We start from the raw sequence: 14,400 nt of genomic DNA on the forward strand, positions 1-14,400 counted from the left end.
AAAGCAGGAACAGACCCAATGAATTACAGTGTAAATGTTATGCCTTAATGATGTTTTTAATCATGTCATGCAGTCATATGTATACCATATTTTAAATATATTTCTAATTTCTTCATCTCACAATCTTAAGCAAATTGATTTTCCATCTGCAGTTCTTAGTGATTCTGTAGTTTTAGTTAACACCTTAACATAATTTGTAGCCCGTTTTTTCATCGGTTTTGTGGGGACAAAAAAGTCTACAAATAAATTTAAATGATTACAACTTTGAGTCCTTTGACTTTAATGCAGTTTACTGGGTTAATAAGCATGGTTTAAGATATAATGACATTTCATTTTACAATGCACAAGTTACAAACAATCTACACTATATGCCACACTATAAGTGACTTCATATATTGTGTCAACACTTTTTTTCATAAACTTTGCATAGAAAATACTTGATATTCCTAGATCAGGGCCAAAAAAGGGTTGAATATATGACAGATATTTTTAACCCCACAAAAGAATGCACATGTAATACAAAGACTATTTCTAGACTATACAGTATATATATATACACACACACATGTTAAATCATGACAAAACCTTCCAACATTTACAAACCTTTACAAGTGTCTCATAAATGTATGACAAACAAACAGTGAAATGTGCTTATAGTTCTAAAAAGTGACAAAATTCTGTGTTCAGAGGGTGTAGCTACAATATCCAACGCCTTTGGTTTGCAGATGAACATTGTTCTGATTTGCAGGTACCTGTGTGACATCACTAGTCTCTTTTCAAACCCGTGTGAGGAAGTTCAGATTGAGGCTGCTGGGCAGCTGGATGGTTTCCAGGGCTACAGGTGAAGGGTTGAAGGGAAAAGTAACTGGGAAGATGATCTTAGCATCCATCAGCAACTGAGAAGATTCCTTGCGATCCTTCAATAAAGTCTGTAGAGAGGAGGAAGAAGAGTTTCTAACGTAAACCACATGAACGGAGAATATAACTGCTGTCAAATACAAAGAATCTGTAACGGCTCAAATGACTCGCCTGTATGGACTTGATGAATGATATAGATACTCTCTCCTCAAACTCATTCACTGGTGTGTACAAGCTGAGAATCTTCACAATCTGTCCCAGAGAGAAACAGACACACATCAGAACTGAAGCACATCCGAGAGGCTCGCATACACACACTCGCGCAAACACAAACGCACCTGTTGTGTTGTGAGCGCAGTACACATAGTACAGATGGCCTCAGCATCATCCTGGCTCTTCTTTTTGATCTGAAGAAGTTGAGCGGCCTGGATCAGAGGCTCCAAACTCTCACGTGCTCCACTGCCCTGAAGGTCTTTATCCAGCAGCCACTCCTCCAACTGACAGACATTATACCTGATGAGAGAGAAAGCGGTGCAAGGCATTGAGTTTCAAGCGTACAGTGAAATAAAAGTGAAAAGCCAACAATAAAATCACTTAAGGGTGATGTGTGTTTGATGAGTACCTGATCTGCAGGCCTTTACTCCAGGAGCACATGTCTTTGCGCAGCAGCAGGTTGTTCAGCGTGACGCAGCAGATGATGTAAAACTGCTGTTTGATGACACGTCGCACCAGCTCGCCGTCATTGCCGTGCTGCAGCAGCGTGTAGTAACACACATCCAGCTGTTTTAAAACCGACTCAAGAGTGTGAGAGTTGTCCTCGGGGAAACTGTACGTACGTTTCCTCATGCCGGTGGGTTTGACACCCATCACACCCTGGATGGTCTCCTGCTCCAACATAGCTGGAGCTGAGATGATGGTGAGAGGAAAAGAACGAGTGAAGAAACGAAGGTGGAAAGGAGAGAATGATAAGACCATATAAAATACATGGTAAATGCATCATGAAAAGTAGGAGATTAAGGTAATAATGTCGGCTTTTCCAAACACTACCCCGTCTTCCATTGGTCAGACAAAATGCCCTACATATACCATTGGCTGAGCTCAACAAACGGACAAATGTTTTGATGAAATGTTCTGAAGCAGCGTATACAAATGACAAATTGTCTTTGCATATTAAACCAGTAGAGAAGTATTTTAACATCCGAAAGTACGCACTTTAAAGTCCGAAAAAATTACAATGCCTATTTTTTCATGAATTATTGCAGCGTTTATTGTAAATAAATTATCAATGTGGGTCATTCTCTTTTTAAAAACGTGTGTGCGCTCATAATCTTTTGTTAAAATCTGAAAATGCACTTCCTTCCTGTAATGACTATGCGTCTTAAATGACACATGTTAGACGGCTTGGGCGGAGCATCCGTTAACTCCTCCCCTTCAACTGTCAGTCTGCAGCCAGTTTCATTTCAAAATGCAACGGATGTTTTATACATACAATCAAGCAGAAAAAGACGAAAGGTACGCCCACTATTTTTCTCATTAAAAAAATCGTCAAAATACTGAAGTAAAAACGATCGCGACTTCTGGTTCACGGGGACTTTAAGTGACACCGTCATAACCACCGTGTCTCACCGATCATGGGCTGTAGAATATTCTCCATGACTTTGATGAGCTGTTGGTAGATCTGAATGGCCAGATCGCTCAGAACCTGACGGTACTCGGAGAGGTCAAAATTTGTCAGGGAGTGTTCGTTCTGCCGAGGCGTGTTGTACTTTGTGTATTCCTGAAAGAAGACAGGAAATGATGGTATGTCAGGCCAAGATCCAACTGATAAACATGCACGCACAAACACACAGAGTCCAGATCCAAGCTGCCTTACAAATAACTTCTCACATAGTTTATTACATTGAAACATCCAGTGGACTGAATCAAAACAGGAACTCGGTTAAATTCTTAATTCTACCCATAATGTTTGGAATACACTTAAAGACACCATGCTTACCTCTTCTCCACTGTACTGCTTGAGACAATGTAAGAATCGACAGGTGTTTGCCAACCAGAAAGAAATGGTTTCAAAATCTCCCCTTTTCTATAAAGACAGCCCAATACAATTCACATTTATTATTGCCTATATATTATAGTATATAGCCTTATAGTAATCAATTATTTAACAATTCTCTACTTCAAATCATTCCTCCACTTTCCGCACCTTCAGCACGTTCTTAATGGCGTAGATGGAGGAGTTCAGAAGGGTGGAGACCCGCTGGTCATCGTTGGCGTAGTCGGCGTGCCGCAGACACATGAAGAGAATGTAAGCGGGCAGACCTGGGATCAGATTGACCGCCACGCCTTTGGGTTTGAGCTCTGGAAGACACATCCAAAAGTCTGATGTGAGGACAGTTATCTAGCGAGACAAGCAGTAGGGTTGTTTGAGTTTGTAAATGTTTTGTGTGTGTTTGTGATGTCCAGATTACCTGTGATAAGAGTTTTGTGCAGTTTGTTCTCGTCCTCTCTTCTGTACTCCAGCATGCCCCGGAAGTCTCTCTCTTTACGAACGATACTGACCGTGCGACCGCTGTCGCCCACCTGACTCTCTGGAGAGAACTGATCTGTTGCCATCACCAAAAAATACATGAGAAAAAACAGCTGCAGTGGAAATCCATGAATCGTATTGTATGTTAGATTAAAATACTGGCTTAACACGAAGGACCGCAATGGAAAGGTTTTGTGTTATCCTTGAAAAATGTCTTGTATTTCATCACTTTTTTGTCTAATAAATCTATTCTGAAATGCAAGACAAAAAATGTGATGAAAAAGCCTTTGGGTAAAAAGGTTCTCAGAAAAATGATTGTTGAGATTACCTTCAGCCTCCCCGAACTTTTTCGTATAGTTCTTCAAGTGTTTCTTTAATTTGCGGATCATTTTGTCCTGTTTCCCCATCTGCTCCAAAAGGTCCTACAATTTATAGGAATCATTTTAATATCGTTTAATGAGTTTAAACGCAATGTATTGTCTACTTGTATGCGTGTGTACGCTCACCATGTTTTGCTGCGCGAGGCGACTGATCTCGTGCTGAAGGCTCGCTTGTATCCGGGCATCTTGCGGAAGCTCCAGACTGTCCGACAGCATCTGCTGCTGCTGCTCGAGCTCCGCCCTCAACCGCTGAAGCTCCGCCCTCATGCTCACCACCTCCTTCTCATGGGAGTCTCCCTGAGTTTGTAACTGTGTCTCCAGTAACCTGCAGAAAGAATGTCCGGAAACTTGGTAAGATTACACTTTTCCTACAAAATAAAACATTTTTCGTGGGTAACTTTTTCGTTGGTGTGTTTGGTCTTGTTCTCGCCTGTTTGTCTCCTTCAGGCTCTCATAAGCCATCCAGAGCTCTCCATCCTCATTGAGCTCGTGAAGATCAAACGTGGGCGATCTGAGAGAGTTACACAAACGTGTCACGAGTGGATGACATCATCCTGCTATAGTGTCGTGCAACATCTGAATGACAGATTTAAATACAGAAGAATGAAGGATGTTGTACCTGCTCGAGTCACCCGAATCACCTTCTCTTTCCTGTAAAGCACAAGGATTTATAGAGCAAGCTGTAAATGTGGCCAAATCATGTTTAACTTTTACTCCACTGATATTGAGGATTAAATTCACTGTGTGGTGAGGGGAATTCAAATATAAGTTTGACCTATTGAAATAAATGAAATTAATCTGCTTTACCTTGTATTTGTAGACCTCCTGGCTGACCAGCTGAGATCTAAGTATAAGCACCTCCTCCTTTCGCACCTCAAGCTCCTCATTGGTGGAGTTGAGCTGCTCCAGGACCACGTTATAGGCCTGACCTCCAGGGGGTGCCGCCTTTGACCCCGCCCCCTTACCGAGAGACTGACGGAGATCCTGAAGATCCTTCTTCAGTTTCTTATTGTCAGACTCCAGCTCCTGACGCTGAGAGCAAAAAATAAATAACATGCACACATATATTACTCCAAATGGTAGACTAACACGAGAGTTTCTTAAGGAAGTCCGATTTGAGGGAAATGGGTCTTTCGTACCTTCAAGGCTTCGAAATCTCTCTCAGCCCCTAAAACTCTCTGACATGCTTCAAGTTCCTGAGAAAACAGAGAGAAAACGTAAATGACTGGACGTTTTTAAAGGAATAGTTCATCATTTACTCGCCCTCAGATTGTTCCAAACCTGTATACATTTATTTGTTCTGCTAAACACAACGGAAGATATTTGTAAAAATGTCAGTAACCAAACAGATCTCGTCCCGCATTGACTTCCAGACATTTTTCCAAATATCTCCCGTTGTGTTTAGCAGAACAAATAAATGTATACAGGTTCGAAACAATCTGAGGGCGAGTAAATGCCAGAATTTACATTTTTGGGTGACCTGTGCCTTTAAACTCTATTCCTGCCAAAATTCATTTTTTATGACTTCATAAAAACGAAGTGGACGATAGCATGGTCAGGTGCGTTTCTTTACTTTCGTCCTCTCCTGTTGTGTCTGCTCTTCTTTGCTGTCCATCTCACTCTGCAGGTCCATCTTCTCATTCTCCAGCTCAGTAACTCTCCTCTGTAGTTTCAACAGGAGGGACACGTCTCCTGCCGTCTGCGCAGCGTCCTACGAACATAAAAGCCATCTACACATGAAGGAACATCAGGAGAAACATCTATCTGCTACCATAGTCGTCCTATCAAACTGACCTCTTTAACCAGCAAACTGACCTCTGACCCCGTGAGGTCAGAGAGGTTGACGTTCTCTGATTGGCTGCAGCTGTAACCGGAGTCTGCTCGGTTATGACCAAGCTGGGAGAGATCCTGTTCAGAAAGATCATTTATCATCGAATCGTTTTATTTTCTCTATGGCAATGGCAAGATATCTTACTGCGGCAGGTTCTTTTTCTGATCTCAGATCAGCGTAGCGCTCCTCTAGTTTAAGATGCTCGGTCAGAAGGTTCTGGTATCGGAAGCGTTCCTCGTTCAGTTGTGATTGAAGCTGCTCAGTGATCTCCTGATTGGTCGAGTCCAACTTTTCTGTTTTGGTCGAGTCCAACTTTTCTGTTTATGACAAAAAACCAGAAACAATAATTATAATTCATTTTCCAAATATGACTGAAATAACTCCCATAAGTTTATGCTGATCTGAGAGCAACCCACCTGTTAACTCCCGTTCCTGGATCAGCTTCTTAATTTCCTCTTTCTCGCTCACCAGGAGTGCGTTTCTCTCGTTCAGCTCAGTAACCATCTGCAGAAAACAGTGAGATGACTAACCACACTTTCATCTTACAGATGTAAATGTGTAGATTATAAAAAGGATTTCTCCGATTCACCTGTTTGCTCTTCCCCAGTTCTTGACGGACCGTCTCCAGCTCCTCCTGCAGCGATGACACTTGGTCTCCACGGTGACGAGCATCCTCTTCAGCCACCTGAAGGGTCCTGAGCTGCACGTGCAACTTCTCCAACTCGGCGGCACTGTGGCTCTCCAGTACGCTCGTTCTCTCTGAAAGCTCTCGGTTCTCCTTATGCTAAAAACAGACAGACAGACAGACAGATCGCGAGTCTCCATGAGTGAACATCAGGAGAAGAACGCTGGAGATCATTCACCTGCTCATTCAGTTTCCACTGCAGCTGCATGATCTTGTTCTCCATGCCGACGTTGAGCTTCTTGAAGTGCTCGACGGATCTGGCCTCGATCTTGAGTTTCTTGAGCTCTCGTCGGGCCAGCATCCTGCGCACGCAGCACTGCAGATACAACACGGCACGTCTGATGCGACGGTAACGCCAGCGGGCCAGGAAGCCTCGCACCCAGCGCTGGATCAGTCGAGCCTTGTGCTCGCACACCAACTGGACACAAAACGACACTGTTTTTAATGCGACTTTCATCCCAAACCTCAACAAAAAGAAGCATTTCATACATCCCAAAATGAGCAATTCGTTAGCAAAATTTGCAAAAAAATGAATGAATTTAACATTTAGTTCTAATTTCACGTCGCGTCACGCTCAATCATCTGTAAATAAGAGTGCTTTCGGTCTCATACCTGTTTGTATTCCACTCTGGCCGCGTAGCCCCGCAGTAACCTCTGAACGAGAATCGCTGAAGCTTTCTGTCGCAGGAACTGTCGTCTCGCCGCCCACATGCGAACATTCTTCTGAAAGATCACCGCTGCCCGTGTCCGTCTCAGGGTCTCGCACAAACTGCAGGAGGGCAGTACTTGTACTTTCAGTAAAACTTTTCTTTTTTGTCTCAAGCACGCTCAGAACTACATTCGTAAATCGCAATACAAGTTGTTTATTGTTTATTTATTGACTCTTGGCACCCACCGGCGAGCCTGGTATCCCCTCACGTATCTCTGTATGGTGATGGTCGCCTGACGGATACGCAGGTACTTCTTGCGAGCGAGCCAGCAGCGAATGGTCTTCTGGATGCGGATGCAGGCTTTACGGAGTTTGTCTGCCCTCAGCTTCTCCAGATAAGCCACCTGTCCAGCCCGGAAGAAGATCTTTGTTTTTCCAAACTGGTATTTATCCTTGTCCTGGAGAGAGAGAGAGAATGAAATATCTGGTATCTTGTATATTTACTCTTTCGAAAGAATAACAAAAAATGATTATGATACTGTGATCTCGGTGTCTTCATGGTCCTAAATGGTGCTACCTGCACGAGCCGCTCTAGAACATTCTGGCAAGTGAGTTTTCCGTCGGAGAGGATTTCTTTTTGCTTCATGAGAACACGATAGCGACTGAAGAACTCCTGATAAGTCCACCTGACCAGAGCGAAAGAAACATTACAACGGTGTGCAGTGGATGGAGAATCAGGTTTGATGTACATGTACACAGAAATGGCCAATCTAGAGGTTTGTGATGCTCAGTCGTTTGACTCGCACCTGGAGGGGAAGCCGGCGGCTGAGATACGAATGGTCTCCAGGACTCCACACGCTCTGAGCTGCTGGACCGCTCGATGAGGGTCCATCCTACAGACACAGAGAGAGAACTTTAATGACTTCATATTACACAACTACAAATGTCTGCGGTAGATCAAATCTGCTTGGATGACCAACGTGAAGGGAGCTTTGATGTCATTGGGTTTGATACAGCGCACGTAGTGTGGGGTGGTGGCGTTCAGCGTCTCCATGAGCAGGTGCAGAGAATTTCGGAACTGAAATGAAAAGAGTTTGATTTTTTTAAATGAAGCTTGTAGGTTTTAAAGCCACAGGTTTGGGTTACTGGTCATTTTTCACCTGCAGTCCGACAGATTTCTTGTGCTCTCTGAATGACTGGGTGGTCCGTCCGATCTTTGCACGGCTGGACGGCGCTGTGGTTTTTGAAGCTGGAGGGGTTTCTTCATCCTGGAAGAGCTCGACCAGCAGGGGGAACTGTGGGTAAATAGTAGTAAAGCCTGTTTGACATACACAACACTTTCTTTATGGTACTTGTGATCATATGCGAACATTAAAGAGTTCTAGAGGTCTCAACTGCGTCTGCTTCAGAAGCCAGATTTTACTTCGCATATAAGTGGTAACTAAACATGGTACCAAACGTGTTTACTGTACAAAAATAAATAAAAAGTCAATAATACATATTTTATTGTATCACCATATAATGTCTTTATTGTATTCATTCATCTATTATCGTTTCTTTAATTATAATGCATGTAAATCTGCTTTGCGACAATGAAAATGGTGAAAAACGCTATATAAATAGAATAGGGCTGTCAAACGATTAATCACGATGAATTTTGTGTTTACATAATATATGTCTGTGTACTGTGCATATTATTTATGTATATACAACCACAGAAACATACAGATACATGTATATATATTTAGAAAATATTTTGATGGATTTATATTGACCAATAATTGTCATTATATATAAACGTTTATTAATTTGTATATTTAATATTTTTCTTCAATATATACATGTACGTGTTTATAAACACAAAATTTACATGCAGACGTATATTATGTAAACGCAGACAAAATATTTCTTATTTATTTATTTGGTCATGTCTGTCTTGCTAAATATATATGCATCAAACTAAAGTCACGTTTTGACTGGTCTGGGAGAGCAAATGATTCATAAACTGAACAACAGGTGGCGATATCTCTCCAAAGTCATGATCCTTGACAGCAGAAAATAAACCTTCACAAGCTACAACACGTTCACTGTTCTCTATGTTGTGCACGAGAAGCAGAATGTACGTGGCAGTAATGTTTGGTGAGCTGTCCTCACGTTCACACACCTTGCTGGCCTTCAACACGTTGATTTGTTCCTCATTGACTGTGTCTTTATTCTTCTCCAGAAACCCATCACACTGATATTCAACCTGAAACACAAAGACTGAAAGATGAACCCGGACAACACAATAAGAGCACGTTTGTGTGTGTGGGTTTTTTTTAGACTCCCGTATACCTTGTCTGCAAAGTGCTGAATGATAAAAGCCGTGTTGGACATACGTGGCTTCTCAAAGTGAGAGCTTTTCTTTAAGTGGGTGTTGTACAACTTCTGCGCCCAGGACTCATCTGAACCTCTGGGCATCTGGAAGAATTAATCCTGTCATTTAACACGTTCATCATGACCAAACCGCGATAATTATAAAATAATGATGACTCTTTACAGTGCATTCTTCATCTAAAAGATCAAGCAGCCCCATCTTGGCTTCGATGAGGTTGATGCACGGCTGGTTGTCGTAGAAATCGATGAGCGTCCAGGGGATCTGCTCTTTCATGTACTCCTCCTGCTCCAGCTTGAACACGTGCTGGAGGGGAAATGCTTTGTGTGAGTCGTGATGTGCACGGACATGACAGATCATTTCATGAATGTTCGTTCACAGCTGACATGCGTTTGAGAACGCTGACCATGTTAAACTGCTGCTGGAGCTTTTCATTGGCGTAATTGATGCAGAACTGCTCGAAGCTGTTCACCTCGAAGGTCTCGAACCTGCGCGACGGAAATAAATCATCGAGATGTTTGTGACACAAATGCTGATTACTAAACAAAACGTTTGATCCGATCTTTAGCATTAAAGTCTCAACAATTTACAAACAAAGTGAGCTTAAACAAATACCGCACAAAGTGTTTTTCAGCCATGTGTAAACATTCAAACAAAACAGTGAATGTCTACACAATGTCTTTGTCTGAGATATTTGCTTATCAATAATGTATAAAGATACAATAACAGAACCTCACCCACCCATAGATGTCCAGCACACCGATGAACGAGTGAGGTTTTGAAGAAGTGCTCAGAGCTTTGTTGACCTCGCCGACGATCCACGAGAACAGTTTGGCGTAAATGTGTTTGGCGAGAGCGTCGCGGCCGTTCACCGCCTCTGTTCTAGTGACGGGCTTGTTTAAGGTCTCCGTGGCGGTCTTGAGTTTTTTGTGGCACAGCCAGTGAGCCATGGACTCGTGCGACACTTCCGCGAGGTCACAAAACACTGCCAGGTGGCCACTTTCATCCTGGAGAACCACAAATTAACGCAAGGAAATGCAGAAGGCGTAAAATGCTAATAAAAGAAATGAAGGAAAGTTTTACGCGGTAGATTGCGGGCTGTAATTTAAAGTGGTGCCCAAGTCGCTTTTTTAATACAAATGTTTCCCAAATGCATAAATGTAAAGATAATATAGACATGAAGAAAACTCACCGAGACGCCGCAGCTAGATGAACCCCTCTCTTTCATCTCCACATTACCCAGGTGAAGGATCGCAGACAGGATTTGGAATAAACCCATTTGGTACGTCTCGGTAATTCCTGGTATTACAAGAAGTTATGTACACATCAAAAAACTATGACATGATCTCTTTAACATATTAATATTACATATAAAAGACAATACGCCGAGGACAAGTACGATCTGGGTCCACAGAACAACATCACGTTCATTCATTATGAAGATACTTCATTCATACCCAGCAGTGAAAAGGCTTTCCTGGTGGCCTGCATCTCTTTAAAGTCATCCACACCCTCTATGACAGGACTGCTGCCTTGATTCGTGTAAGGGAAGTCCTCAGTGCTACCTTAAGAGAGAGACTGGTTACTCACAAGAAGATTTTGAAACCACCGGCACACACGAAAGTCAAAAATACCAGTTTTCTATTCATGTAAATCTGCCATCTATAACCCAGTCTAACCATCAATGCTGACGTTTGTTTACATGATAGAGAATTAGAAACGTATGAGGTACAATAGATATCATACCTAACTTCAGAGGGGCAAATTCAGGTCGATGAGCACAGGCACAAAGCTGATAGAAGATATGATAGTTTCTCTCCTCGCTTGCCTAAAACAAGAAACTAAAACTGATCACTTTACTCGAGAAGGAGAATATCGCTATTCGCGACCCCTCTGTAAATGAAACGATAAATAACCTGAAATACAACTCTGGATTTCTCCAGCAGGTACGTCCTCATGTTCGCCCCGATGATCTGATGCTTCCTGTCAAACCCGATCTCAATGTACTTCCCAAAGCGACTGCTGTTGTCATTTCGGGTCGTTTTGGCATTTCCAATAGCCTGAATACAGAAGAAAATCTGTCAGTTTAAGGTCTAGATCTGTGTGCTGTCCAGACCTCTAGATCGAATAGATCCTTTAAGACGGTCTACGTTTTTTGTAACATGCTTATAAGAGTCATTTTAAATACCTCCATGATAGGGCTGGACGCCAACACTTTTTCCTCCACGCAGGTCTCAGCCGAGGAGCCGCTGACCGTGGCGAAGTAACGCATGGCGTATTTGGCAGAAACGGTCTTCCCCGCACCAGATTCCCCACTGACGATGATAGACTGATTCTTCTCATCTCTAAAAGGAGTACGGATTCATGAAATGGCCATAAATGACACACAATGAAGTGTATGTTCTTGCTATAATAATTGTTGTCAGTAAGATGGGTCATTTTGCGTATAGATTTTCACGAAACCCACCATATATGTTCTGATCCTGAACGTGTAATGAACGCAGGTGCATATACCTGGCCATCTGTTTGAAAGCCTCCTCGGCCACAGCAAATATATGAGGGTCCATGTCACCCATGTTCTGCCCACTGTATGCATTGATGATGTCTGATTGATAGATCGGCAGCTTTTCATAAGGATTAATGGCAACCAGAATGATCCCTGTGTTTAGAGCAAATCAACTATTAGTTAAAACGGGATGTCAAAGGTCAACAGCGAACAAGTTTTGAAATATCTTTTTGACTTTGCATACTGTATGCAAAGTCTTATAATCTAGTCCATAACTCAAAGTCTAAATGCACCAATGCATTACAGATGACATAAGACCTACTGAGTCATATTTTATGATTCGTAACATTAGCTTGCAGCACAGAGGATATCCCATGTCTATTTAACAAACATTCCAATAAAATAAAATCTAGTTTTGTGAAAAGAAAGAAATAGTTGAACTATATACAGAATATTACTGTAAAACTAAACAGAGACAACCAGGTCTGGAGTTACGTTGGCAGTCTGGCACCGATCTGAAAGTCTGATCTATGATCTTAAAATATCCACTCTGCAGCTGATGTGATGTGTCAGCGGTTCATGATTACCGCAGTAAGTGTAGATAAGCTTGCAGTCTGTGAATCGGACCCGGAGGTTGTGCAGCACGGCGGGTTCGTGGAGATAGCTGAGAGCCGTGAGGTCATTCTCGCCCACCAGGATGTCTGGATTACGGAGAGGGGGCAAGACGGTGTTCTTCGGATCCAGTTTGTACTCAGACTCCTGCCAAGAAAATACTAGAGTTGAAAAACTATTAAGGTGATCTAGGAATGTTCTTCATGTAAGTTGCAAAACACGTGACTAAAGGTCTGGGGAGAGGTTCTGTAGCACCGTGTCCTCACATGCATAAACGCTGAAGCATGCAAGGAGCTTTTCATTGACATGACTTGAAAATCAAATGAGAAAACCTCCACGTCGGAGTATTTCCAGGAAAACCACAAGCTAACTTTAGAGTTCCTTTGGCCCAGTGTGTTCACACTCTTTGATAACATTACACCAGTTTTCCCCAGTAAACCATAAATTGTGCAAACAGCAGCGGGTGCAGTTACTGAAATATGCCATTGGGTTCCAATCCACACCCATTTTTTTTTCACAACGCTCTGCTCTCCACCAGCCTGACTCAATTCTGACTCATTTCTGCCTTGAACTTGACTCAAGCTGACCTTGCCATTTCCTTGTCAAAAACAGCAGATTAGTGTATTTGGAAAAAGTTTCTCACCGTGCCATCCTCCAGCTGTAAATGCAGGACATTATCTACAGGTCTGTAGTCAGCGGTCAGATCTGCTGATCTCCACACCTCTGCGGTGTCTGGGATCCAGATCCGAGCAAACTAAAGGAGATGAACATTTCAGATACAGAACTTCTGTATGAATAAACAAAATCTAATAACATTACTTTTGTGAATTACAGTATTTGTTGTTTTTATTGCTTTTCCGTATGTCAGGCATCAATGTTTTATAAATGCATTCCCTTCTGAATACATATTCTATTGGTTAATATTTTACCCCTGCTGAAAAAATCAATAGAAACCATTAAAGAAGTTATAATGGTTTTATTGGTTTTAAAGGGATTTGTATTGGTTTAAATGGAAACTGTAATGGTTCTACTGGTATGTGATGGATTCTATTGGTGGGATGTTAAATCCTACTGGAATCATGCCCAAAACACACTACAAAAAGGCATTTCGTAATGGTTTTAATGGAAAAAGCTAATGGTTCATAATGGTACTTTATTGTAAACCATTAGAAAGGTTGGGGTTCTATTGTTTTTATCAGCGGAGTTATTTTCAGCAGGGATCACACCATTAAAACCCAACACATTACAAATATAGAGCCACAGAGACCAATGTTTCCATTAAAACCAATTAAAATCCTATAAACTCATTAAATTAATAGATTGTCTTTGATTGTTTGGATCATATTTGTTTCAACAGGGTTGTGAGAAAAAAATACCAGTCCCTTTAAATTAAAAGTCCATCAAAGTTGCAGTGTGCAAAAATGTCTCACAACCCAGTATGAATCACAGATGTAACATGTAGCGGTTTCGATCATTTAATGTTTGAACCCTCATACCTTTGAGTACAACTCGGGCGCTGCCATACCGCTTCACAACAGCCTCTTTTACCCCAGAAACATCTCCGCACTCCGCGTCTGCAGTCGTTTATTAAACAGAGACATTGAAAAACGCCAAAGTTTCAGCACAGCTCTCCTGCCTGCTGGTGTTCAAGTGTGACAGCCGCCGGGAGACCCATAGAGCGAGCGCTCGCACGTGTTAACGCTTTACTATGAAATCAAAACTGTCCTCTAGGGTGCGCTGTATGGCTCAAACAGCGGAATCTTCCATTAGACCCATTCACAATTCTAGATATTTTCGTTTTATTAGACGTATTCGTACACTAAGAAGTATAAGATTGATATATGTAAATACAAATTAAGTGCACTTCGGTTAAAGCTGTGAAAGGGCTTTAAATGGCGACTTAAAAAAAAGGTGACTCACAGTCATCACAAACAACTGTGATTGGGTAATCTTGATCAGCGCTGAGAAAAGTAACAGT

The 14,400-nt window shown here is 42.0% G+C and overlaps 1 protein-coding gene across 1 annotated transcript; it reads right to left on the reverse strand.

The window, feature by feature from the left end:
* Positions 1-7: 7 nt before the first annotated feature.
* myo5ab (myosin VAb) lies at positions 8-14,104 on the reverse strand. The gene is made up of 40 exons (XM_057329501.1): positions 13,919-14,104; positions 13,066-13,176; positions 12,398-12,569; positions 11,819-11,963; positions 11,493-11,649; positions 11,221-11,364; positions 11,051-11,132; positions 10,762-10,869; positions 10,497-10,603; positions 10,046-10,311; positions 9,711-9,792; positions 9,470-9,610; positions 9,265-9,390; positions 9,095-9,178; positions 8,091-8,225; positions 7,911-8,008; positions 7,737-7,823; positions 7,508-7,616; positions 7,177-7,388; positions 6,894-7,050; positions 6,460-6,699; positions 6,186-6,380; positions 6,013-6,100; positions 5,741-5,913; positions 5,560-5,673; positions 5,339-5,476; positions 4,905-4,961; positions 4,573-4,797; positions 4,385-4,416; positions 4,196-4,276; positions 3,892-4,090; positions 3,714-3,807; positions 3,327-3,461; positions 3,062-3,216; positions 2,855-2,941; positions 2,485-2,635; positions 1,481-1,763; positions 1,197-1,371; positions 1,030-1,110; positions 8-929 (listed from the first exon to the last, which is right to left on the reverse strand). Exons 1-40 carry the CDS (start codon positions 13,943-13,945, stop codon positions 777-779), a joined length of 5,406 nt encoding a protein of 1,801 aa, XP_057185484.1. The 5' UTR covers positions 13,946-14,104; the 3' UTR covers positions 8-776.
* Between the last annotated feature and the right edge of the window lie 296 nt (positions 14,105-14,400).

This window comes from Triplophysa rosa, linkage group LG3 (genome assembly GCF_024868665.1).
Source record: "Triplophysa rosa linkage group LG3, Trosa_1v2, whole genome shotgun sequence".
NCBI lineage: Eukaryota > Metazoa > Chordata > Actinopteri > Cypriniformes > Nemacheilidae > Triplophysa > Triplophysa rosa.